The sequence below is a fragment of the Aythya marila genome (genome assembly GCF_965140915.1).
Source record: "Aythya marila genome assembly, chromosome: 2".
Taxonomy (NCBI): domain Eukaryota; kingdom Metazoa; phylum Chordata; class Aves; order Anseriformes; family Anatidae; genus Aythya; species Aythya marila.
The window spans coordinates 45,292,684-45,320,545 of record NC_139043.1 but is presented as its reverse complement, the minus strand read 5'-3'; the positions used below and the strand labels follow the sequence as shown (position 1 = coordinate 45,320,545).

Genomic DNA, 27,862 nt, shown 5'->3' with positions numbered 1-27,862 from the left:
TACTTACTAACTTGAAAGCTTAACATGGAAGTATTGGTAGTTAGTAAAGTCTGTTCTTTTTTGACAGACTTGTGGGTATTTTGTGGCCTTAATCAATGAAAATAAACTGTTCCTATAATGCCAAGGAGAACGAGAAAGAGAAAGTTATTACAATGTTTTTCTCTCCTAATTGACTTGAAAACGAGGGGAAAAAATGTCGTTGCTGCTGCCTGTAGCATAAACATGTCTTTATAATGATTTGATCTCTATAAATAGCACGCAGCTGGGTTGGTTGCAGTGTAATTTTAATGGTAACCAAGAAAAAATAATAACAGTGTGAAATCTGTTCATAGTAACACAGCCTTGAGGGCTCTGATCCCATGCTTAGATTTTTTGCTGTTTTATTTATTTATTTATTTTTATTATTCCACTTTCTAGTTTGTTTGTTTTAACTTTATATAGTTTCTAAACTGATTTTAAACCCCAAGTTGTTAGTGCTGGGATTGTCATCGAAGCAAAGCCATTATGAGGAGTTCAAATTGAAAATCTTACAGCACAGGCTATATATATGGAGCTTAAACTCAGATTTAGCTGTTTGTTTTAATTACTGCATTTTTTTATGATGGTAATAGAGACTTGGCTTTTCCTGAGCTAATTTTGACGTGAATTTGTTGCTCTACATTAATTTAATGGCTGAATAAAATGCTGTGATTTTGTGATTTTGCGTGCCTGTGTGTTCCTGCCTGTCAAATCACTTTCCCATTGCAAATAGGTCTTATCTGTGACATCCAGACAGGCTGCAGATTTTAGGCATAGTCTGAAGGACTGATTCCCTGCCTGCTCCCCATGAATGTGCCAACTTCTTTTGCTCTGTTCTAGGTAATAGCTGATCTATAAGAGATTCACAGTTACCTGGACCTGTTGGTAGATCATCATTTAGATGTATAGTAAACCTACATTTTTGCCCACATTATGTAGTGCTCCTACCTTAAAGAAAATTATCACAGTAATATGTAGTGGGAAAGGCCAGAGAATGGTTATGCAGTAGGCTGACATCGTTCAGCCTTTGGCTTTGTCGTTCTTTAGGAATACCAGTCTGGGTACATCTTACATGCAGCCTAATTAGTACAAGTCAATTGGAAATTTGGGGTCTTGGATGAGAAAGACAGAGAAATTCAGTCCTTCAGAAAGTGTTATTATTAATTGTCCTCTCCCAAATGCTGTAATGAATATGTGTCCCAAGAGAGTAGTAAAAGCTGTAGCCTGTTAGGTCCTGAACATACACCATTGATGGATACCCTGCTGGATATTCAGCAACATTTTTTTCTACCGTTCCTGCTGGGACAAGCCAATTTTGTGCCTCTGCTGGTAAATAGTGTGGTTAACAGCATCCTGGCATTCAGTCAGTTATACCTGGATGTGAAGAAGAGATATGTCAACAGGCATTCCATATGCTGCAGTATTTATACACAGTACAGCAACTAGTCATGGATAGATGCCTGCTGAGTGTAAATAACAAAAACTCAGTGCACTAAATAAATACATTTCCTTAAAGTGATTTGTTTTTTCATCATGATGCTCAAGAGTTCTCCTTTCATATAAAACCAATAGCAGATTCTCTCTTGAAAATTTAGGGGGGAGGTTTAATGATGTTTTTTTTGTTTGTTTGTTTTGTTTTGTTTTTCTGTTATTGTTTTGTTTTAAGTACAAAAAATCTGTTCCTTTCACTCCTTTTACATTCAGTTTTACCAGCATCTTCAGAGTGTCCTGGTAATGTGCTGAACTGCAGAGTGCTAGCAAATACGTTCTGTGGAAAAGTTAGTTACCAATTGGTATGCTAATAAGTTCAAGAAAGCCCTAAAATGTTAGAGAAGGTACTAAACTTGAAAGTTCAAACAAATTTTTCTCAGTTAGTAGCATCATCTTAAAATGTGATCTGATTTTATAGTAGTTTATAAAATGGAGTTTGTTAAGGAACTTTACATCGACAAGAAGTACTATACTCTAACCAATTAAGCTTTCCATGCTGTATTATTTATTACTTAAATAAAGTGAAATGGCTAAATAGTAGGTTAAGATGCATAACAGCAGACTATGCTTTTTAAAAAAAATGGTTAATATTTTTCATGTTGCAGTTCATTTCTAAGTAACTGTATAAAAATATCTAGTATCTATCAATACCACTTTTTAGCAGTTAATGAAGCAGTACAGTCCTATGGCATATAGAATCATGTACTTAAGCAAAGATACTTTGTGGTGTTGTGCTTGTAACCCAACAAAGATTGGTCTGAATTTGAAGCATATCTGTGAAATTCTGGAAGGGTTTTGCTGCACATGACAGCTCTCTTCCCTTGGAGCAGGAGTGTTGGGATAGAGCAATAGCTTGGCACTCTGCAACCACTGCAACCTAAGTGCCTTGGGATGCTCCATCAGGTTCTGCATCTGACTTCTTAGTCTTCTGGCTCTTCAAGACTAGCTCTTCAAAGTAGTTACTGTTCTTTGCATAGACACTGGTAAGTACAGGTACCAGTGTCTTGGTGATAAGTAATGAAATCGTGATCAGTAATATTTTAACAGCTATTTTGGGACATCACTTTATAGAGGTTACCTCTTGTTTTCATACAGGTGCTTTAGGTGCCATGAATCACCTCATCCTTGTTGCTGGTTTTACAGATACTGTCTGTAACAGTAAATTCTTCCCCTTCTCTGTGCCCTTTTTATCACTTTCCCCTTCCACATCCCTAGGAATGGTGTTTAGGCACTCACCCTAACTAATCACTTCCAAATGAATCCCCATTTAATGAAGCTTTTGTATTTCTGTATTTTTGCTTTTTCGTCACTCAGAAAAACCGTGTTTGTTTCAAGGGGCAGGAAATGGATTATTATTATTATTATTACCTGTCAGAAAAACAATGAAAAAAATCCTAGAGGGACAAATTATGTCAAAGAATTGATAACATAATTGTCATGGTATTCAATTGTGATAGGAAAACCCCAAACCCTTTTCTGTTTGTGTGTTAATGTTCTTGTGTTATGAGCTCTCTTATTGGAGTATTCTGTTTTGTATTGCATAAACTTCATAATGCAATAAAATTACATAAGTTAATACAGTAAGGGCTCAAACTTTCTAGTAGCCAAAGTTCAGTTCTTAATCACACAGGAATTAAGTTCCAGGACAGTGGATTAGAAGCACTTTTTTGCTCTGAAGTCTTGCCCAGAAGTCCCAGCCTGATCTTTTTGAACTCACAAAAATTGTTCAATGAATAATCATCTTCCAACAAGAAGAAAACACACTTGTATTGCCAAGACATTCTTGATCCCTACTCAGCTGTGCCTGCAACATCATTAAATTATAGGAACCAGTAAAGATGTTATTTCCTAAATGCTGTGAACCATTCCAGCTGTATGTAATGGGAGTAGCATTTGTGGCTTTCTTTTATTACTTGTCAAAGTTGTCCTCTACCATTTTCACATCTCTGATTCCGTGATTTGTTTGATTTTTTTTTTAATTTACATAGGTGTTAAAATACTGTTACAATCCGTAACTCTGTTGTTCAACTGGTAGCACCCGTACAGAAAAAAGCAGATGAACTTCTTGGCCCCTCAAAACCTTTTCAAGTATAGTTTAGAGATTTCATATTTTTCATACATGCATATCTGTACAGATTGTATTGAAAACTTTTTTGGTAATGATCATTGCTGTTTCTTGTGTGGTTTTAATACTATATGTCATTAACAGATTATGCACTTGAAAATGTTTACTACTTCAGTTTCAACCAATGCAAATCCCTTTGCTCTTGAATTAGAGAAAAGCTAAGAGAGCCATGATTGCACCTGAATTAATTAAATTGAAATTGTCTGTATGACAATATTTGTTTAATAATTGCTCTACTGCTTCTGTGGTGCAAAAGACATACGACCAGTTATTTCAAGGTATTTGAATTCCTAAATCTCATTAGATGTCTGTATGCCTCCTTAGGTATCTAAATACCCTTAAATACTTGGCCTTTGATCTCCTCCAAATGAAGTTGCTCAATTCATTAGTGGGATGAATAATGTACTTTATTAGATATGAATGTCATTTTCTAGCAGGGCTGACTCAGAGCACAAGGAAGTTGTTCACGCAGTACACTTCCTAACTTTACCTAACCATTTAAACACCTTAGTTATCCCCAGGAAACTCTTGGGTTTGCCTTTGCAGTGTGATCTCTGAAGCTGTAGGATTTTTCAGTTCTACATTAATCTTGCCAGTCAAAGTTAATGGAATTACTTGTACAGTTTGTACTGCTTTGTTTTTACATACTTTATATTTTTGTATGAATTACTGTAGCAGTCTTTAGAAAACTAATTTAAAATTTAGTTTGCTATTATTATGAGTTATAATAATAACTAATCATAAATGGGTTGCATACGCTACATACTAATTAAATTCGAAGACGTTTTGTGCTATTGATAAGCTATTTCCTGTGATAGCATTATTGTCTCTTGTGATATGGATATCTTTCTTTTCTGCATGTTTTGATTGACTATTTTCAGGCACAGATCTTTAACAGGACCGGGGAGAGGTGTAATTCAAATGTAAAAAAGCTGTGAGCTGATCAGTACTACAGGGAACAAAGCAAATCTTGAAGAGAGATGAGTATGGTACAGCAAGTATATGTACAGCAATAAAATTGGCACTACCAGGAAAAAAGAAAAAAAAGTGTTAGCAGTTATAGAGAATGAAATTTTCTTCATTATGGACACACGTCTGAACTTCTTCTCTTGCAGGGTTTTCTTGCTGTCTGTGAACTCATTCCCAAAACCTTTTTTTCATGAGAATAGAGTTAAAGCCACTGGCACCTACCTGCTGTCTGGTCTCCCTTCGTGTTAAAATGTAGTATATTTGCTGTGTCTTTGCCACCATTCATAAAAAGTATTTGGTGGGTTCAAAAGTGGCTGGGGAATAAGATGTGCTATACACAGCTGGTGTTAGTGCCTTGGTGCTTTTATCCAAAATGTAGCAGCTGTTTGTATTTCTTAAATAAAAATAGCAAGGCACCTTTTATATATTTTAAATTGGAGATAGGATCAAATAGCAACATGGGAATGCATTTTTAATCACAGCAATCTCTTAAGATCTGTCGCTAGCCTATTTGCATTTGGATGTAGTAAGGCAAATTTATAGCATCTTCAGGGGAATTTCTTGCCTCCGTCTTACCCAGAGCTGATATCCCTTGGCAGCACAGACCAGAAATCTAGTTGAGATGATGTTCATAGGAGGGAAATAGGAATCACTTCATGTGCATGCCCCCCTCTATAAAACAGAGCAGCTGCTTTTACATTCTGTTCCTATTCCTGCCTCTTGCAAATGTATTAAGTATGATACATATTATTAGACATGTGGCTGTCTTAGACCAGGACTGTGTAGTAATTTATATATGGCTGTCACCACAAATAACCTTAACTTCACCTCTTAATTCTCTCTTCGCTTCACCTCTTAAATCTCTGAGGTTTCTACATCCATTTGTTCACCGATAGGTCATGCTTCTAATAAAATGTTCATGAAAAAAGCATGTTCTGGAAACGTAATGAGGTCTACTAGGTCGTAAGTGGATTCTAATGTCTGAATTTTTGAAAGAATAGGGGCATTTACATCCTGCACTTCTTCACATCAAGTTGCACAAGCTTTTCTCTGAAAGTGAAGTTTAAAATTGGTAATTTTTAAGTAGAAGTCAAACCAAGACTCCTGATGGTTAATTATAAGCCAATTTGCAAGTTCAGGCATCTCTTTAACCCTAAACTTAGGCAAATGTTTTTTAGGCCCATGAGTTATTGCTCTCTAGGACTCATTTTCTGGCAATCACATTAGCTGATACTTGTTATGATGATGTTCAGGAGATGATTTACACCGATACGTAAACAATAAATATGTTACATAATTGATGGCAGCATCTGGAGAAGTGGCTCTTTTCACCAGTGAGATGCTTTTTGTATGCTGCATGAATGAAAAGGGCAATTTCCTGCTAGAGAATACTGATTTCTTATCAGTTATCACAATGATAGTCTGCTGATCCTAAATCACTAATGACAGTTTGAGGCAATGATCTTGGCACATTATTGCCAGATGGAAGATTCATTTTGCTGGCCATATAATTAACAACTGGTAAGTGTTTGCACACAAATGCACATATTTACATATGTGGAGCCCTCACTGTGTCATAACAATGCTAATGGCTTAGAGATCTAGTTTTATTAATGTGATCCAGTAATGGGAACATCAGAATAAATTAAGTTCTCTGGAGCTGTGAGCTGGCTGTCACCTGCATGGGAGCTCCCAAGCTTTAGGTTTTTGTCTGCCCAATGCCACTTGAAAGCTACAAAATTTTCCAAAGCAGCAAAAGGAGCTGTAGGGATCTGAGTCACTCATTAGGAAAAGTCCTGCTGTCTTTAAAGGAGGCTAGCTGAAGGACAGTTTCCCTTCCAAGTTCTGCATCATACTGGGGATACATATATTTAACATATCTGAAGAGGTTTCTGCTACACAACACCCACAGCTTTCAGTGGAAGAGCTTAATGTATTTTACAGTGTTGTATGTATGCCTTGGGGAAAGCAGAGAAGTCATAGAGATGTATCTGTCCTGCTCCCCAGATGCCATAATTCAGTGTCAGATACAGAACCCACAATTTAATAATATATTAAGAATAACCTATGATAATTATGTATCACCCTTCATCTAAGAATCTCAAACAAGATTGTGTAACTTGCTTCTCATGGTTCACAGGAACGCAACAATTTTTATTTGAACCTGTTGAGCTGGCAAGAAAAGAGAGCTGTGAGTTTAGGGGTTGCAGTGAACAAGATCCTAGGAAACAAGGAGATCTGAATTCTGAAATTCCTGGTCTTCTTCCACGCTCTCTGAGCTGCATTGCTTGCAGCCACAGACCAATATTTTTGGTGAAATCCTTAATTTTGGAAATGTGAATAAGGTAATGGCAGCAGTTGGCTTACGGAAGGCAGTCCAAAAAGAAGGAGTGCAAATTACCCATTTAAGTAATCACCAGATGCAAAATTGCAGGGTTAGAAACAGCTGGCAAAGAAAAATCTGAAATGATCATAAATATAAATAGCATCAGTGTCATGGTGATCAGAAAAAAGTCAAATGTAATTCGAGAGCATATGAGTACAAGACTTGTTGCTTGCAAGACATTAGAAGCTTCTCTTGCATAAGGAGGATCTGAAGTATTATGTCCAATTTTGAGCATTGTTCTAAGAGGAGGATATGGACGAGTTGGTGAGGGCTCAGCAGAGAGTGTTGATAATGGTTTGATGTTGTCCAAAATCTAGTCAAAAAGGAAAAATAGGACATACTTCATTTCTTGGAAAGACTGGAGAAATATATTAGCCTTCAGATATAAAGATTGCCTGAAAGAGAAAGGGAAAACAATTCTTAGTTATTCATGGCCCATTAGACAGAAATAATGGGCTAAGAATCAGGATAGTTCTTAGGCAAATATATTTATGATGAGGATAACAAGTAGTGTAATAAATTGCTGGAGGAGACCATTTCTCTGCATCTGGGTATCTGAGACACATCTGTCAGGTGTAGATGAGCCAGTGGTAGCTGGTCCTGCATTAGGACTGGGGAGCTGGGTGAAGGGAATCTGAAGGTCCTGTCCAGCCCTGTGGTAACACCCATGTCTCACATTTAAAACTCTTCTAAGGCTTGCTTCTGCCCGGCTGCCTCCATCATGACAGTAGCTGAGTAGAATCAGAGGTGTTATTTCCATGTTCAATTCAGAAAATTGATGAATCCCCGTGGTGATGTTAGACCAAAATTTACGTCCTATTTGGTTCTATCTCACAGCACCTTTTTTGGTTGGCTGTGATTTCGCATTACTCACCCTGTTTTGATTCTGTCTGCTTCTTACTGATTTGGCTTATTGCTGAAATGTGTGTAATGCCCAGGACTCTCTCAAAGTGCCTGGAGCTGTTCTTTTTCCCTTGATGTCTGCCTCTTTCTTACAATGAGTATTTCTGTGTATTTTCCCAAAGATCTCTATTTGTGGTTCCTTTTATTTGAAGTATTATGGATTAGCCATCCAGGTGAAGAAACAACCTTCCTAGGGCTGGTTGAAAGAACTTCCTAGGGCAGAAACAACCTTTTGCTCAGTGTCTGCACAGCACATGGCAGGCATAGGGCCATCCTGTCCCAATTTTGTTACATTAAAAATAATATTAATTGTGACTCCTAAGGTATGTATAGAATTACCTCTATCTCTGGCTGCATTTTGAAGTTTTCCAGTGGAAGAAAGAGAGAGAGAGAAAGAGAGGACAAAAAAAAAAAAAAAAAAAAAAAAAGGAAACATTTTAAGACAGCATTAACTTTATAGAGAGGGAGAAAGGAGAAACCTAACATTACTGGATGATCAACTGTAGCTTACCAATTATGCATTGCTCTAAGTTTTTTTCCTTTCCTATTATTTTTACTGGTCTACTTTAAAATGTTACAAGATTGTTATGAAAATGTAATGGTTATTGGGATAGGAAACAATATGTTTTGTCAGTGTCACTTTAGTAATATTTATTTGAAGTATATTTGTAAATCGGTGAATGGACAAGTTCATTTACAGTGCTGAGTTCCAAGGGAGGTCTGGTACCTGGGCAGCAAAAGAGACAACTTTGGAAATAAAAACTGTGGGGCAGGGTGCTTGCTGCTGTCCTGAGTTTGGAGTGCTTGATGTCTTGAAATAAAATAGTGTCCTCTTAGAAATGGTTGTCAATTTCCTGCAAAAAATAAATGTAGGGTGTTTTTTTTTTGTTGTTTTTTTTTTTGTTTGTTTGTTTGTTTTTTTTGTTTTTTTTTTGCAAGTGTGATATATTTATTGTATATATCTGCCCCCTTGTTGGCACCTAAGTTCATTTAAAACTTGCTAACGTCCTGTTACCTCCATCCTGAAAGTAGTTGAGGAAAATCTGACATTGAGTTTTCCACAATTACTCGGTTAACTGTGTTCTTCCCATTCTGCTTGATCCTGTCGGGGTGCTTTGTCCTTCCATTGCATCCTGTCTGCAAAACTCCTGGAGAAACTTTCTTCTCAGCAGTAGTCTTACTGTGCTAGGACTCTGACTGTGGATTAAGGCACTACCTTGATATAGAAACAAACAGAAAAACAACTTAAAATTAAAATCATAATTAGCCATGTGTTTACTACAGATTCTAATTTTTTCCCTTTCATTTTTTTTTTCAGATTGTTTCTCAGAGGAAACTCTCCAAGTCCCTTCTCAAACATGGTAATACAGCAGGGAAGTCATCTATAACAGTAAGCCACTCTTAAATGCACTTCTATTTTCCTGTTATTTAAAGACATCTAATGTGACTAAATCTCCCTAAAAGCACCATGCTAAGTCACCAGAGAAACTCTTGATTGAGAAATGCATTTAAATTGTTAATTTAACAGATTCATTTTACTGTTTCTGACAAATGTTTCGTGTAAGGAAATTGCAACAAATAATGTATGATTTGAAAGAAAAAAAAAAAAAGTCATAACATTTACTACTACTGCTACTACTTTTAAGGTACTTTGGTGACAGCACAGAAGTTGTACTGCTTGATTATTTTTATCCAAAGCTCCAGAGCTTCAGAAATTCATTTTGACCCACTTCTAGCTGCACTTAAAATATTGCATACAAATAGTAATTAAATATAAAAGTCTTTCATGGGTAGTATTTGAAAGGTGAGGAAAAAAAAAAAAACAACAACCAACACCAACACCAAATGCAGAAGCTTTATCATATTAGGTATTTTAGCTGTGTTGTAATGCAATTACAGACTGGATAGTTACTTCAGCCCCATGTGTATCTTGAAATCTGAAAATCAATGTATTACCTGTTTTTCATCTTTCTCTTTGCTGGCTTGTTTGCAAGATCAAGCTTGCCTGCACTAACCCTAACATGCTTGTGACACTTGCAGCTCTGCATTAAGTTAGAGACTATAATAAAATATTCTGCTTTGGGACTCTCTGCTCAGTTGAGAAGGGGATTGAGAAGGATTTTCTTCCTTGATGTACAATTAACCAGATAGATTTCTTTTGGCTTGATTATTTATTTATTTTTTTTTTCTGGCCTTCAACCACAGAGCAGACTGCAGAATGTGAGAAACAATGCTTTCTGAGAGCCCAGGGAATTTTCTTTCTTAGATTAGACTTCCTTGGTGCCTGGTTGGGAAGGGATTTGCTTGAATGCCTAAGGTGAAACTCCTTTTGGTTCTGGGATTGGAAAGAAATCCCCCAGTCTTCTTTCTGTCTGAACAGAGCCAGGAGAGAGTTTTGCTCCCTAAATAAACTGATGTGTTTTGCCCACTGAGATTATCTGGGCAAACTTCATTCCTTCTATCCCTGTGGTGTTCTGGACACACCTCCTGTTCCATGAGGGACATGAAGGAGTTTAAGTCTTGTGAAAACACAAATACTTCAACTAAAATCACTAGGCCTGCTAGTAGAGTTTTCTGGAAAAAAAAAATATTTGGTCTGTGATTCATGGGAGGTGAGAGAAGTTGAGTTAATTGTCCCTTCTGGTCTAACATTGGATGATTATGATAAAACATGGACCTTAGTTAGCTGCATTGGCTTCTGGCCAGTGGTATAAAAGAGCGAGCTGACTTTACTCAAATGGGAGAAAACTGAACTCAGACAAAAATTACTATGTGAAAAGATTGATGTCTCAACAGCATAAGTGGAAATGGATTAGTTATCATTATTTCTGAACCTGAGGTACTGGGTAAAAGATCTTAAAAAGTCACAATGCTAATGAAATTTATTGCAGCTGTAGGCAGCCTGGCTAACTGCTGGGCGCTGTATATGTGGCTAGTAAAAGCATCACCCACTGCACCTCAGTAGCCTTCAGTGGATTTGAGGAACAGCTGAAATGCCCCAGTGGATCCTCGAGGACCTGAGGTCCATGTGGTGGATATGGTCAGACCCTGACTGGGGAGCTGATATGGCTACCAAGAGTGTGGCTGTGGACGTGAAATACCCAGGAAACATGTTTCTTTATGTGATGTAATCTGTGGAGACAATTTGTAGGACAGAGAAAGACCAAATAGAATATAATGCAGTTCGTTTCAAAGAACATTTTTCTGTGAAGTATCCCGTCTTTAGTTAATACCTTCTCTCCACTAGAGTATTTTAATGGCCTAGTCGTGAGGGATGCTTTGGGATCTCATTTTTTTAACAACATCACACAGCACAGTGACTTGCATCATTGTCAGTAAATCTTATGTACCTGAAAGAACGACACTACATTGTTTCAGAGTTACTCTCTTCTGACTCGATATACAGGAAATGATTTTGTAAATGTACCTACTGCAGTCAGATGATACCAGGAGAACTCTCCTATGGTATATGTGCCTTTCATTGCAACTAATGAAAGGTGACTTTCCAACTTAGCTTGCTTTAGACCTAAATAATGCAACTCATGTATAGCTTTTTTTCTTTCCCTGGACACTGTGAGTCTGTGTGGAATTCTCCATTGTCCAGTCTGAGGAAAAATACTTGGTTAGAGGAAAGGGCTTCCTGAGGGATGTGGAGGTCTGTCCATTGACAGCTGTTTGATAAGGCACGGTCACATGATGAAAAATGATTCAGTTTTGGAGGCTTAATGAGTTGTCACCCAGCTGGGCAAGTGGTTCACGGAATGCTATTAGTCCTTCCTGATTGCAAAGAGAAATGTATTAACTTGTACCACACTCCAGTTTCCTAATGGGGTCTCCAGTCTTCACATTGGCAAATGACACCTTTCTCCATTTTCATTACACCATGCAAAACTCAAATGTAGCTTTCCATTTAGGTGATTGCTGAGGAATTGTCTGGCAATGATGACTACGTTGAACTTTCATTCAGCGCACGGAAATTGGATGACAAGGTAAGCTGCTTGATATTAACCTTACTGAAAGTTATAAGAATGCCTGCAAATATAATTTGATGAGATTTTCACCTACAGATATTTTTTGCCTCATATTATTAAACACATCAGAGATTTCAGATCAGTGTTCACAATGAGGCTTTCCTTAAGTTGTGAAGTAATTAGAAAAAAAAAAAATCAAGGGAATCTAATTAAAACCAAGACAATTTAATTATGCTATTGCTAAGACAACTTAATTATTTAAAATGCCACAGATCAGAAGTGCTTAGAGAAGTGAGAAGTGATTAGAGAAGTCTTTCTATAAGTAGGCAAAGATGATATAGTTGAAGCAAGGATTTGAAAAGCTAGAAAACAGCTCACTCATGATATACTTTCTGATAGCCAAAATCTAGCTTAAATGTGAGTAAAAGACTGTAGCATATTTGTTAAATCCTTTTTCAATTTTTAATAAGGAATTTCTACACTGACTTAAACACTACTCTTCATTATAAGAACTATCTTGCTAAAAGTATCTGATCTTGTTCAGCAATACACATATAATAAGCACCTGAAGCAATACACAGCCCAGGAAATCTAGGTGACTGCTTGTAAGGCACACTCTCTGTTATTTCAGTGTAATAGAAGACGCATAATTATTTGAGGTAATCTGGGGAATATCTTTGTAATCTGTAGGTGTCATAAGACTATAACCCTCTTTTAGATAATACGGCTTTACATATAATTAAAGATCAGATGTATACAATTGCACTGGATCACAATATCTACCATTACTTTATAAGTAAAGAGTAAATACTTAATAATGGTAAAGAGTCCCTTCCTACATATGAAGCTGCTCTAATTAAAAACGTATGATAGCCCTATACAAAAGTTTACAATTCTGATGCTCCAAGCATGTGCTTGTAAAAATTTGACCACTAAGTAGCTTAAAATCAAATGACAGTACTTTTGGTTACATACATCAGATTTTCAAAATCATGCCATAACTGATGAATAACATTTTAGGTTGTAACTGCCAGGAAAACTCAGGCAAGCAGAAAGTGATTAATAGTACTGGAATTTATTTATAACAGGTAAATAGCATTACTGTGGTTAGGATCATTAACAATCATAAATGATCAGGACCTTAATTTGTTTCTCATCTGAAAGATGAATTACCACTTTCTCCAGAGTTGCTGGACTTCTAGTGTTTCTAAATCACGTAATTTATTTAGCTGTCAAAATATAGGTTTACCAACCTCGTCTAAAGACAGACATTTTTAGACCTGATTTCCAAAACTGCACTTGAGATTTTTCCTGTTCCACACACAGTCACATCTAGAAAAAAGAAAAGGTGTGTACGACGTAATAGGACTTCACTTTCTCATTCTTTCTCCACAAATGTAAAATGTGATCTAGTGTTAATGTTATGAGTTACATATGGCTCTTGTTGTTTGTAACTGAAAAGATACTGCCAGAGCACGCTTCCAAATTAGGCCGCTGTTGTCTGGGCAATAGCTTTAGAGAGTAGTTGAAATACTTACGGGGATAAGTTAAGGAGGAACATTCAGAAATATTGCAAGAGCATGACCACTATTGCCATTTTAACATGTCTAGTCAAGATGGGATTCATCTAATAAAAACAAATCCCCAGTGTGCAACTCAGGCAGTGACTCTGTCTGTTATTTGAATCAAAACTCCTGTTTTCAGCTGATGAAAATCACTAAAAGACAGTCACTGTTGAAATAAGTCTTTCAATTTGCTCCCGCTAGAGGCGTGTCTCTAAATCTGGTTGAAACTTTGCTCATCTCATTTATAAGAAGAGGCTATGGCTTTTGATATGGCTTAAAATTAACTTTGATGTCAGTAGATGCAAGGCACTACTAGTAATTACTGTTACTAAGATTTGAAGTTCCTTAAATTATGCCATTCATCCATTGATGAAAAAGCATGGATGCTCCAAAGTCGCATAAAGTTTCAAAAAACCCACTAGAGAATAGAGGAGAGCCTGTCTGGTGAAAGCCTAAGCATGGTTTTGCATGCCTGTCCCTTCTCAGGGGAGTGAAGATCTGTGCAGAGAGATTATGTCAGAGAAGCAAACTGAGGGCTGGGACTGGCCTAGGAATCTCCTGAAAGAGAGAGGAAGCTTGTGGAGCAATCACTCGTGCTCTGCTACACAGAGCCACGTCTGTCATATCAGGCTGTCCTGCCCTGGTGTCTGTGGAAGTGACAGAAGTTATATCTTTCTGTCTAACGCAACTTGTGGGTAAAAGAATGGGTGAGAGGAGATTCTGGATGTACTTTAAAGATTAAAAAATATTCTTCCAATCCATTACCATCAGCGGTGTCTTGAAAGGACAACAATTTTCTTCTTCCACCCTTTAAAGGAAAGCTTGAAAGATTATCCAAATTGTGATCCCTGAATAGAAGAGTTTCCTTCACTAGGGAAAAAAGTGTGAACACATTTTTGGCAGATGAAAGAAAGTTTGTTGGTATAATTTATCAGGCAGTGTATGTTTGTGTTGTTGTTTGTTTTGTTTTGTTTTGTTTTGTTTTAACTCCCCCCATGTAAAACTGCAAGAGTTTTAGAGGTGCCATAAAACAAATAAAGCCTACTCAATTTTTCCTGAAGGGGTGACTGAAACATTCAGTACAGAATTATAGAAAGTCACAGTTAGAAAGTTTCCTTTAGTTAACTGACTTTGCAGAAATAAAGGTTATGGTTTTATTACAGTACTTGTTTGGAAGGTATAACGGCATTTTCATGTTTTATTGAAGCCCAGTCAGCTCAGATGGCACATCTTTGTTTCAAGAGATCCACTGAGAACACTTCACAGAGGAACAATAACTTTTGGAAAGGTTCTATTGCATTAATAGCTGTGTCACAATTACCATAACAAGCAGCTACATTTTTATGATAGCTGTAATAAATTATGAGCAGTGAGGCAGGCAAACTGCCTTTCCTGTTCTAAGAGAGGCTTGAGATTCTCCAGCAAATGTCTGTAAAGTAAAAGCTAATACCACTTTTTTAATGTATTTCCTCATGCTGTGGTTTAACCCAGCAGGCAGCTAAGCGCTACACAGCCATTCGCTCACTCCCCTCCACCCAGTGGAATGGGGGAGAGAATCAGGAAAGAAAAATTCGTGCTTTGAGATAAACACAGTTTAATAGGACAGAAAAGGAAGGGAAAGTAATTATAATAATTATGACAATGGATTATATGAAACAAGTGTTACACAATACAGTTGCTCAGCACCCACAGACTGATGTCCAGCCAGACTCGAAGCAGCAGCCACCCGACCCTGGCCAGCCCCCCCACTCTTATTGTTCAGCACTACTCCTCAACATGATGGGGGACATCCCTTTGGCCAGTTTGGGACAGCTGTTCTGGCTGTGTCCCCCTTGTGCAACCCCAACCTCCTCGCTGGCAGGGCGGTATGTGCAGCTGAAATGTAATGAAATGACTCTGTAATCAGTGGTCTTCAGAAACTAAAAGAATGGTGTGTCACTGATGTCACTGTCATCCGAAATCCAGAACCCAGCTCCATACCAGCTACTGGGAAGGCAATGAACTCTGTCCCAGCTGAAACCAGGACAGCCTCGTGCACCTCCCAGTGTTCTTCTACCATCTGCTCAAAAGCATCCCGGAGTGCACATTTTACAGAATCCCGCTTCTGACAACAACGAAGTTCATGCCGTGACCTTCCAAAAGGTTGAGCCCTTCAGGGATGAGATCCCTGCCTGCGGGTGTGGGGAGATGGCAAGTGGGAGTTGGTAGGGTGCTGTGATACACGGAGGCTTTCTTTGCTGAAAAGTTCTCGTTATTACACATGGCCACAAACCACCACTGGGCAATATTCTGTGATTCAAGGCAAGCATGGAGAGAGGTGTCGGGCTAATTAAGAAAAGCCATCTTGGAAGAGACCAAACCCAGGAGTGGGACCGGGGGTGGGCACCAAGGAATCAAGAACAAAGTGTCACTGCAAAGACGTGAGGCTCCCATCAGAGTTCAGAGTCAGCCGGGAATCCCCAGCACAGGTTCACTGGATTTAGGATGTCATGTAGGCAAGAACAATTTGTGCAGCACAGGAAGTTCTGAGGGGGAGAGGCGCTCCATTTAGGGTCGAGAAGGAGTCCTTTTTCTGTTAGGAGAGACAGAAGAGAGCAGAGGACACCACCTCCTTTGAGCAGCCAAAAGCTGCTGCTAATTTCTGTGTTTCACCTGAGATGAGCGATAGACACCGATGCTTCCTAGTCTCTGAGAATGGCGCCTTTCCCAGAGCCATTCCTCCTTCCCAGACATCCCATTGCTCTTGTAGTTCCCTGCTTTTGCCCTTGGTGGTGGCACCTGGAGACAGCCTCTGGTTCCTAGGTACCCTTAGGCTGCACTTGCAGGAGGCCAGCAGCGCCTTCCAGGGATGCTGCAGGTTGCCAGGCCCAGTTCCACAGCTGGCAGGCATTCTCTGCTCCCAGGCTTTTAGGAGACTTTTGCTGTCAGCCTTTTTTCCAGTCGGGCCAGATCACCTTTGTGGCTGCTCCTGTCCCAAACACTTCCCATTCCCATGATGACTCCTCACCCCCAAATGACTTCTCACCCCACATCTCACTCACGGACCCGCCACCCACAGCCATTCCCCATCAGGAGCAGACATCCCCAAACCAATTCATGGCGGGGACAGCAGGGGAGGGCTGTGTCCAGCCCCCTTCCCCCCCCCCAACCCCCCTCTTGCTGAGCGATGCGGGAAGAAGTGCAGGCAGAGGCTTTGCAGGGTGGAAGAGTGGTAATTTATTCTTCCTGGGGGAATCGTGGCTGCCACCCCCAGCCCGTCCCCAGGTGAGGCCCGGCCGCCTGCTCAGGCGGGGGGCCCGGCCTGCCGGCCCGCGTGGTCCCCGTGTCCCGGCTCCTCCTGCCGCACCCTGTGCAGCCAGGATGTGTCCCCGACGTCGGCGTCCTGCGGGGAGCGTGGCAGTCTGCGCCCGACCTGCCCCGCGTGCCACGAGAAGCTTCTCTCAAGTCTGCGCTCCGTGGAGGGGCTGCGCGCCCTGCGCCGGGGCGAGACGCTGCGGGAGCGGTAGATGGAGGGGCTCCTCTGCCCCTGCCCCCGCTGCTGCTGCCGCCGCCCCAGCCGCGCGTTCCGCTGGAACCTTCCGCGGGGTCTTCGGGCCAGGCGCACCACTGCTACAATGGGCCCGCGGCACATCGGGCAGGTGTTTCTTGCCTCCGCCCAGACGTGGATGCACTCCAGGCAAAAGGAGTGCCTGCAGGGGTCCACACGAGCTGCGCTGGACAGCGGGCCCAGGCAGATGGGGCACATCTCGTCCCCGGGGGCCTCCTCGGGCTGCTCCTGCCGCCAGCTCATGGTTCCTGCAGCTTCCGCGACGTGGAACCGGTCGTCCTGTGGGGGAGGCTGCCCTGGTGCTGGGCGCTCAGCAGCTGCCCGGGGTCTTCAGCACCTCGATGTCTCGCGGGTCGCCGGCAGGACCTCAACGCCTCGCGTGCCACCAGGAGGACTACTGCAGAGAGAAGCAGGAAGAAAATGTTGTATCAGCAAGCAGACATTCGCTTTCTAGGTTCTACCAAGTTGTCTAGAGTGCTGTAGCTGTCAGCAGTGTGTGTATGGATTGCAAACAGAGACTATGCTGAGGCCAGATGAGGTACATGGATGTCTATAGGTGTGAGAGCATTACCGAAGGCCCTTGATGGCTTGCGCGCAACAACAATGGCTTCGCGTATGCCTATAGCAATAGCTCCGCCTCTCTCTCTCCTTCCAGCCGTGGAGACTCGAACACTCGCCTACCACCAGCCGGACTGGCCGCAGGCGCCCTGCACAGGGCTTTTATAGGCAGCCCCCTTCTGTGAGGACACCCCAAACCCTGCTGATGTCACCTATGGCCTCACAGAAGGGGGCTGCCTATAAATGCCCTGTGCGGGGCGCCTGCGGCCAGTCCGGCTGGTGGTAGGCGAGAGCTCGAGTCTCCACGGCTGGAAAGAGAGAGAGACGGGCGGAGCTATTGCTGTAGGCATACGCGAAGCCATTGTTGTTGCACGCAAGCCATCAAGGGCCTTCGGTAATGCTCTCACACCTATAGACATCCACGTGCCTCATCTGGCCTAGTCAGCATAGTCTTGCTAAGTATAACCGATCATAAGCATATTTGCCGTTCTAGTAGCAATGTTTGCAATCCATATACAGACTGCTGACAGCTACAGCACTCTAGACAACTTGGTAGAACCTAGAAAGCTAATGTCTGCTTGCTGATACAACATTTTCTTCCTGCTTCTCTCTGCAGTAGTCCTCCTGGTGGCAACGCTGGTGACACGTGAGGTGTCAAGTTCCTGCCGGCGACCCGCGAGACATCGAGGTGCTGAAGACCCTGGGCTGCTGCTGAGCACCCAACACCAGGGCAGCCTCCCCCACAGGACGACCGGTTCCACGTCGCGGAAGCTGCAGGAACCATGAGCTGGCAGCAGGAGCAGCCCGAGGATGCCCCCGGGGACGAGATGTGCCCCATCTGCCTGGGCCCGCTGTCCAGCGCAGCTCGTGTGGACCCCTGCAGGCACTCCTTTTGCCTGGAGTGCATCCACGTCTGGGCGGAGGCAAGAAACACCTGCCCGATGTGCCGCGGGCCCATTGTAGCAGTGGTGCGCCTGGCCCGAAGACCCCGCGGAAGGTTCCAGCGGAACGCGCGGCTGGGGCGGCGGCAGCAGCAGCAGCGGGGGCAGGGGCAGAGGAGCCCCTCCATCTACCGCTCCCGCAGCGTCTCGCCCCGGCGCAGGGCGCGCAGCCCCTCCACGGAGCGCAGCCTTGAGAGAAGCTTCTCGTGGCACGCGGGGCAGGTCGGGCGCAGACTGCCACGCTCCCCGCAGGACGCCGACGTCGGGGACACATCCTGGCTGCACAGGGTGCGGCAGGAGGAGCCGGGACACGGGGACCACGCGGGCCGGCAGGCCGGGCCCCCCGCCTGAGCAGGCGGCCGGGCATCACCTGGGGATGGGCTGGGGGTGGCAGCCACGATTCCCCCAGGAAGAATAAATTACCACTCTTCCACCCTGCAAAGCCTCTGCCTGCACTTCTTCCCACATCGCTCAGCAAGAGGGGGGTTGGGGGGAGGGGAAGGGGGCTGGACACAGCCCTCCCCTGCTGTCCCCGCCATGAATTGGTTTGGGGATGTCTGTTCCTGATGGGGAATGGCTGTGGGTGGCGGGTCCGTGAGTGAGACTTGGGGGTGAGAAGTCATTTGGGGGATGGGAAGTCAACATGGGAGTGCGAAGGTGTTGGAGACAGGAGCAGCCCAAAAGTTCAAATTGCTCGGTTGTTGTATCGGCCTCACGTGATAAGAAGATTCAGCTCTATGCACAAAATCCAGGCTGAAGAAGGAACATGGTGCCCAAAACAGAATTTAAAGAAGTTAGCTGAGTTTCTAAAAGACCAAGAGTGCTGAAGCAGTTAAACAATGACTGAGTGTGTGCAAAACAGAACAGACAGAAGTACAGGATGAAGAAGACGATGAGCCTTCATCAGGAAGCCCCGAAGTGCAACCACCAGAGGTTACCTGACCTGCAACAGCAGGAGGGACAATATGATAATTAGTTCTGAGAAACCATTAGCATAAATCCTGCCCTTTCTTGTGAACTGCATAAATATGGATATTCCCGTACCATAAATAAGTACTCCTTTTCTTGCTTAGGTGTACGTGTTGGGTAGAATTATCCCCCACATACCCAGTGTTGTTCATAAAGAATACCTACTTCCTAATTCTCCCAAAGGAGTCTTGGAAAGTGACACCGCTTTTTGCGTTCCACCATTGATGAGGACACATCAAGAAACTGAGGAACAACTTTCCACCTGGGAAGGTGGAAATTGGCCAGGGACAGTGGGAATATGCATGAGAAACCTAGGATTGTTTAGAGAAAATCAGGAGCACCACAACCTCTTGGCTATCTCAGGTGGAAGATAGAATTGAGCTGTACCTCCCTTGTTACGTGGTGGCATCCTACGCCATCTTCTGTGTCAGTGCTATAAAAGGGCCCTGTTTTTTACCCAGAAAGAAGCTCCCAGAAGGGCTGGCGATGGAAGGGACCTCTGGAGGTCATCTGCTCCAACCCCCTGCCAAAGCAGGGCCACCTAGAGCTGTACGTCTGCTGGGCACCACTTAAAAGAGCCTGGCTCTGTTTTCTTTGCATCCTCCCTTTGGGGATGTCTAGACACTGCTACGATCCCGCCGAGCCTTCTCTCCTCCAGGATGAATGCACGGTGACGCACAATGCAATTGCTCGCTGCCCACTGAGTGATGATGCCCAGACAGACCCCGCGCGGTGGCAGCCACACTCTGACCAACCTGCTCAGTCCCAGTCTTCAGCACGACCCCGTAGGGTATGGGACATGGCTCTGGCCAGTTTGGGCCAGCTGTCCTGGCTGCGTCCCCTCCCAGCTCCTGGTGCACCCGCAGCCTCCTGGCTGGCAGGGCGGTGTGGGCAGCTGGAACAGCCTTGGCTCTGTGTAAGCAGTGCTTTACGACAACTAAAAGATAGTTGTTTTATCAGCATCACTGTCATCCTAAATCCAAAACACAGCACCATACCAGCTACTGGGAGGACGATTAACTCTGTCTCAGTTGAAACCAGGACACCTCAGTACTGAACTACTAAAAATTCTTAAATGCTTTGTCCTGCTACTGATGCATTTCCAAAACTGATTAGTGTCTTTTCTGAGGGACCTTTGACTTGACCCCCTAAACTTGAGCTTTAAAAAGTGTCGTGTTCTGAAAATGAGCATACCTAAAGATGTGTCAAACAAGGTGCTCAGAAACAGAGGTGGTGAATTTTTTAAAGTTTAAACCATGTATTTGTGTTTATATTGTGTAACTGCCACACATACTGAAAGAGCAGTGTGCATTATACTAGGAGCAAAAGCATTACATTAATCATTCAAGCATTATTAAATTATCAAAACATTAAACCTTTATTGCTGCTATTCTTCTTTCAGAAGATTCTCATGTGAGGTAAAGCACAGCTGATAGATTTAGCATAACAAGAAAAATGCTTTGAAAATGTTAATAACTAAGAAAATGTTTTTATTTAGCATATCATTTTTAAGTTGTTACAGAGCATCTTCAATACTGAAGGATTTGAGGCTTTTATCTTGATTCTGCAAGGAATTAAGCTTTGTTTTTACATTGAGGAGGGGCAATAGAAGCTATCATCCAGAGTGAAAATCTTTCCCTTCAGATAGTATTGCCTTGGTTATTACAACCAGATATTAAAAATTACTTCCCTAGTGCTGAGGTTTGCTGTGTCAGTTTTCATGATACTCAGCTCAGAGTGATGCTATATTTTGAGTCTTCTTACACAAAATCCTGTTATCCTTTCTGAAGTTTTCTGCACTGCGGGGTGCATTCTTTCGGATGTATCATTTTGAGGTGTTTTCTTTCAGATAACTTTTCTTACCAAGTCTGTGTTTCATAAAATATCCATTAAACAAAGCTTTTACTCACCCTTAAACAATATGCTTATGAGTAAGAAGAGGCAGCTCAATCATTTTTAATCCCATGCACTCTGGATTTTGGTGTCACTATGATTAAACCAGCTGCCTCACTCTCTTCTCTGCTGTGCAGTAGTAATCTGGCAGAATTTGATCACCAAAGCCCCTTACAGACCAGAAGTTTCAAGCACGGAATTCAGTCCGCATACTAAATCTATATCAGGGCCTTGAGGAAAACTCTTTAGTTACAGATTTGTTGGGTTTTGTGCTAGTTCTACACGCTCTTACATTAGATGTATCATAACCATGTAATTGGAAAAAATGGTCAAACATACAGCTTTGTTGTTTAGAGCTCCATGTGATAAAGTTGAACAGATGCACACATAACATGCTTTGCATCAGTTTCTAAACACACCATTGCCTTTTCTCTAGCAGAAAAAGAAACAGGTCGCTCACAGAACAACACATCGAACACAGCAGCATTGACAGATTTCATCTTCAGGGCATGGAAAAGACTTTAGGTTGCTTGAGTCTTGCCCAAGACTGCACGGTCCGTAGAGATCCATCTCCTTCTCCAGACATTCAAATTCTGATTTCCATTTTCAAAGCTCCGATTTCTTTGCTTGCTTGCATTTGTGGAATAGTAACAATGTGCTGAAGAGAAATTTGACCAAAATGATGCCCCTAGACTTTAGCTAACATCTTATCCAAAGCTGTTCCTATTCCAATGGCTATCTTGTCAGTATGGCGGACATTTGGTGAGGAGAAAAGGGTAGAACTAACTATGCATATTACAATTATTTTTATACTAACACTTGCATAGAAACACCAGGAGAGCAAACAGAATTGCTCTCTGCCCCAGATAGGTGCAGAAGAGGTCTGTGGAGGTTTGGGATGTGGCCAATAGAAAAGAATAATATCCGTACGCATAAAGTTAGTCATGTGAGTCTGTTGAAGAAGGAAATGAAGATGGGAGTCATGACTCCAGAAGATGGATGGAGACCATTTGTATCCACCTCCTGTGGATTAACTCCACAGTGAGCAATTTGAGTTAGCTGGCTTTTCCCCTCCAGCTGTGGAGGTCTAACACCCAGCAACCCTTCCTCCAGCCAGTCAGATTGTGCAGAAAAAAGAGGATGTTGTTAAAACTAAAAAGACTGTGGTGATACTGTAGCTCTACTATAGAAAGCAACTTAAATTATGTTTAAGGATGCTCTGACTTGTAAGATAATTGCAAATCCATGAGAGGTATATTATGGTACAACACGTATGTGAACCCAAATGCCTGTAACAGATTTGCATGACAGAGATGCCAAGTAATTTCTTGCATTTACCTGCTCTGTTTGTCATCCTTACATGGTTCATGTTTTCACATTCTAAAGAGGACTTGCTTTTCTAACCTTCTCTAATCCATCTTGCCAATACTTGTGTTAGCTGGTAGCAGCATGATGTCTTGGCCAGTTAACTTATATTTTGAGAGGGTGGGCAAACAGCATGAAAGGCAGTGCCACTGTAGAATATGCTTCAAAGAACACTGCATGATAAAAACTGATGTCAAAAGACCAAGCAGATTTGGAGGCAGAAATAAGCAAGCTAGGTCAGTAAAGGAGCTAAAGCTCAGGAATCTAGACTGGGTCTACGAAGGTTAAAAAACAAAACAAAACAAAACAAAACAAAACAAAACAGTGTGATTTTACCATTCTGCCTGCCATGATTGAATAGCCAAACTGAGAGCAACAGCAGTGCCATGGAAGTCCTTGTGGAACAAGCACATGAGTGAAATATTGCTGAGGGACACCAGGAGGTCTCACTAAAACCACACTGGTACTCTTTTTTCATTAGCAGTCAGGAAAGCACAGGTGCAGTGTGTCTGAAAGGCTCAAAGAAAAAGAATTCTCAAGAGTAACCTGTCCTATGTTTTATTTTAGGATTTTTTCAGCAAATCTGATCCTTTCCTGGAGATTTTCCGGATGAATGATGATGCAACCCAGCAACTTGTTCACAGGACTGAGGTAAGGAATAGGGTTGGGTTTACTTTCCAAGGACAAAGGTAGGTTGTCAGGAGGAGTAGCTTGTGCTTCCAATGTCAAAAAAGTATTGCAAGCACCCATGTTTAAAAACCCTTCTATCTCTGCTTTAATTATTTACTAATGGGTATCAGGTCTTGACTTATGCACACAAGAGTAAGGGAAGATGGTACTGAAGCCAAATATTTAAGTTTAATTAAACTGGCAGGTGCTCTGTTTGCAGGTCAGTACTTATGCATATTTTATTTAGCCCAAACCATGCTACAGACAGTATCATATTTTCCTATTAATGCCATGTTGCATCTGCTTGGCTCCTCATAGCTTGCTGTGATAAAAAGATTTGTAATCTGGGTCCTTTACATTTGTTTCTTATGCCACAATATTGTTACTGCTTCCGTGGCAATGATTGGCACTGTCTTTAAAAGCAGCATCTAGGTGTATGGGCTGGAGTTATGCTGGGTATTTGGGGTTATGAGCCTATTTGTTATGTATCCCATAAAGTATTCTACCAAGGAAGACCATGTGTCCATAAGTTGATAGTGCCCATCCCCACTGCCAAGGCCTGCATCTCTTCCATGGCTTCCAGTTCAGAGATGTATCCTACAGCCTTCCTTTTGTGGGTTACACCCCTACTGTAGCGTGGCAGTGCTGGGGCATTCTCTGTAGTGTGAGCTGAATGCAGGCCCATTTCCCCACTTATGCTCCTTTCTGGTGCTTTCCAGAGCAGGTTTGTTGGAAACCGCAATTTGCTCCAGGACAGGTATCCCATGCATGTTGTTCACCATACCTCCAGCTCAGTTGTTTTCTCCTCTTTATGGTACTACTATTTTTTAAACTGTGGCTGTTGTTAGTAGAAATGTGCAAATACTCAGGGTTCCCTTCATTTTTTTTCATTCTCAGGTTGTGATGAATAACTTAAATCCAGCCTGGAAGACCTTTAAAGTATCTGTAAATTCTCTGTGCAGCGGAGACCAGGATCGCAGGCTAAAGGTCAGAAGCAGTTCCTACTTTCTGAATAGTTTTTACTCATAGCAAACATTTGTGTCTTCCATTTTCTGTTGAAGATTCCTACTCTGTTCTGCACTCTTCTTTGACAGACAAGATGATCATGCAGCTGTTTTATGGCTACCACAATCAAATTAAAGATGCAGAAAAGTGGTTATCCACTGTAATCAGTAGATTATTCTCCATGTTTCCTACAGTAACCTGGAAAAATAATTGTGCAGTTTTTGCCAATCAGTTGAATAATTTGAACACAGCACCACTCAACTGGTGTAAGTATGCTCAAGAGAAGTGGTAGCTCTGCAACCAGTTTAGCTACTTCCTCTTATAGAAGAAATAAAATGCTTGGTCTCCATGTTATAATGCATGCCACACATGGGTGGAAAAAGATAAAAGGGAGTCCTGTGAATTCTTGAATTTATATTGGTCATACTGATTGTGATTTATGACTTCACAAAATCAGCGCAGTTGTTATGGAACAACAGTGATACCAACACTGTGTTTGTATGGCACTGGGGATGCACAAGGAAGACACAGAATACAGAATGGTATTGGTATGTATTTTTTTTGTCCCTTGTGGCAGTGGTGAGCAGACAAGATGAGACCAAAGGCAAAAGAAGCACCGAAAGAGTGAGGGAGTTTGAGGAAAGAATGAGAGATGGAGCAAGGAGAAGTAAAGGATGGAGTAGATGGAGAGCAAGGTGCTTAAGAGGCCAGACCAAGGTGTTTGTGGGAGGTTCATCTGAGATGTTGGAAGGAATCTCCAACAGATTCCTTCAGGTGGTATAGGGAAGCAGTTGCAGAAGATCTTTCCATCTGTCTCTTAGTTGGTAAATGGTCAAACCCGCTGTGTTTGGCATGTCCACTGAGATTGGAACAGAGTTGTAGCAGATGAAATAGAGAATGAGGTCTAGGGAAAGAATGGCCTCCATTTTAAACTGCCAGCAAAATTAACAGTATTGACTAAAGAGGAATTCTAATGCAAATGAAGGAATGTGTAGGAGTTATTTATGGTAGCATGTGTAGAATGAAAGTAATGTGAAGTGTCAGAATAATGACTTTGGTATCCCAGGAGGTTGCAATTTTATAAATTTCTGGAGTAGATTAAATATCTATGAGTTATTGCCTGAAACATAAAAGACAAGCAAATTACTCTGTGTTGTGTAAAGCAATATCGTTCCCCAGGACAGGAGAGAGAAAAAAAAACAAAAACAAAAACAAAAACCAAAAGCGCAGCTATCCTCCAGATCCCGTAACATGATTGATTCAAAGGACAGTCAAGGATAATGAGACCTGCCTTGTCTGGTGCCTTTAATGGTACCTCCGATGGCCAGGCTGCTACTTCCTGACAAAAGGGAAGCACTGGAGAAAGCACAAAGGGTGCTCGTTTGGATGTTGAGTTCACATCACAGCTCCAGCAGGGCTGGGAGCTGAGATTTTGCTTTTGAGTGGAGCGAGCAATGAAGGGCTTGGAAAGGGAGGCTGGGCAGTTCTTTGATCTACTAGAGAAAGGCAAGCCACTGGTAGAAGTAGCTTATGTATAAAGTAGCTTAAAATGAAATGGGCAACATCCTTTAGTAATGTGATTGTAAAGGTCTGGAACAAGAGATGGATCATATTTCTGTTGTTGAAATGAGATTGTGTGTATGTGGCCTTTAAATCACTTAGATGAGAAATTCTAGGGAGAGATGCAAATGAAATGTGATGCCTAGAAATGTCAAGGCACTGGTAAGTCCGTAAGGGTAGAGGGTTTTGGTTCTAGAGGAAGAACTATGCTTTAAGCCTTTCAAGATTGAGGTGAGAAGGTGTGAGAAAGGATGAGATTTCAGCTTGGGTGGAAGAAGATGGGTCTGGAAATAAAGGGGGAGATCTTTGAGCTATGAGTAGAGAGACAATAGTTAAATTTATTTGTGGATGATACTGCCAAAATATGGAGTTAAGAGAGAGAAGTGAAGGAAAACAAGCATAGTATTTTGGGACCACCTGTAGAGAAGCAGAAAGTGGAAGGTGAAGGAATGAGTGAAGAAGAGAATTAAATCAAAATGGATCTTACAAACCTATTGACAGTTTTCAAAGTAGTCTGATTCTTCACAATGCTCTTCTCTTCTCTTCTCTTCTCTTCTCTTCTCTTCTCTTCTCTTCTCTTCTCTTCTCTTCTCTTCTCTTCTCTTCTCTTCTCTTCTCTTCTCTTCTCTTCTCTTCTCTTCTCTTCTCTTCTCTTCTCTTCTCTTCTCTTCTCTTCTCTTCTCTTCTCTTCTCTTCTCTTCTCTTCTCTTTTTGGAGAGTATGTTTTCATTTGTGTATGCAAATATTTGCGGGCCCTGATTTAGATGGCTGAATATTTGCCTAAGGCTGCAGTTCAGATATTCACAGGAAAGCTAAAAGTAGTAGGATTTGCACTAGATTCCTTTATGCAAAAATATTTTAAAATTAATTGTGGCTGTAAAATAAGAAGCTTGAAGCTTCTTTCCAATTCGGGCCCCTTACACCTTGTGGTGGGTGTAAGATAAGGCTGCTATGGTAAAGCAGCCTCCAGAATCACTTGTGTTTGACAGATAGCATACAGCACTTGTCAGCTGACAATTCTGTTTTCCTTCTATGCAGACCATAACTTAGGAATTTGATGATAGCAAGGACAAAAGAGTGGAAATTAGAAGAATCAGAGAGGTGAAGTGTCTCTGATGGGTTTAGTGCTGTAAGACTGTTTCTACTTTGATTTACATTGACTAAGCATTCCCGTCTTCACACTACCATATTTTTGAAGCGTTGACTTCAGATGCTTTGTTTCACTCCATTAAGTATATAGCGATATGTTACCATTAAATGTTGGAAGGATTCCCTGTGCCATATTTAACACCAAGAGTTTTTGTGTAGTGCAGCTACTATGCTGACTTTCTCACAAGGATTGCCTGCTCACTGTGAATAGCAAGTGCTACAGAGATGGCTGGTTATGAACCCATACCCGTTGTTTCTTTTTGACATACTCTGGAAGGCATAATTTAAGTTAAAGCCTTAGGAGGCAACAGGAGTGTTTGAAGGGAAATGTCAGATTGTGGAAATTTTGCCAATGGAAGGAGACTTCTCACCAATAGCAGACACGTTACACTGCCCACTGCCCTTGACACATCAGTGCACAACATGCATGCCTCTGTAGGCTGTCTGGAGATCTGAAGTCTTGGCATTTCATCTCTGCCACTGAAATCGCATGGGTACTGAGCTTAGTGGTTTGATTTGTGTTATGAGGTGTGGGGATTAACAAAAATGCGCTGAAACAACTCAGCTTAACTTATTTTACCCTTTTTAAGTCTTGCACCCCAAGCAACGTTTACACTGTCTGGGCATTTGAAATTCTTCCCTGTTGAAAATGTCTGTTTAAAAAGATAAGATGTGCAAGGTCACTAAAATCAAAGCTACCAATAATTAGGATCTCCCTCAAAAGTCTTTCACCAGCATCCTCTACAAAGTCTGTTAATTAGAATTCCTTACGGGCTTT

At 41.7% G+C, this 27,862-nt stretch overlaps 1 protein-coding gene across 1 annotated transcript in view; it reads left to right on the top strand.

Moving 5' to 3' along the window:
* The window catches only part of CPNE4 (copine 4), a 178,802-nt gene that overhangs the window by 70,631 nt on the left and 80,309 nt on the right, over positions 1-27,862 (top strand). The window contains exons 3-6 of the mRNA XM_082754794.1: positions 9,211-9,282; positions 11,807-11,881; positions 23,269-23,352; positions 24,268-24,357. Of these exons, the coding sequence (XP_082610920.1) occupies positions 9,211-9,282; positions 11,807-11,881; positions 23,269-23,352; positions 24,268-24,357 (321 nt within the window). The remainder of the gene's footprint in view (positions 1-9,210; positions 9,283-11,806; positions 11,882-23,268; positions 23,353-24,267; positions 24,358-27,862) is intronic.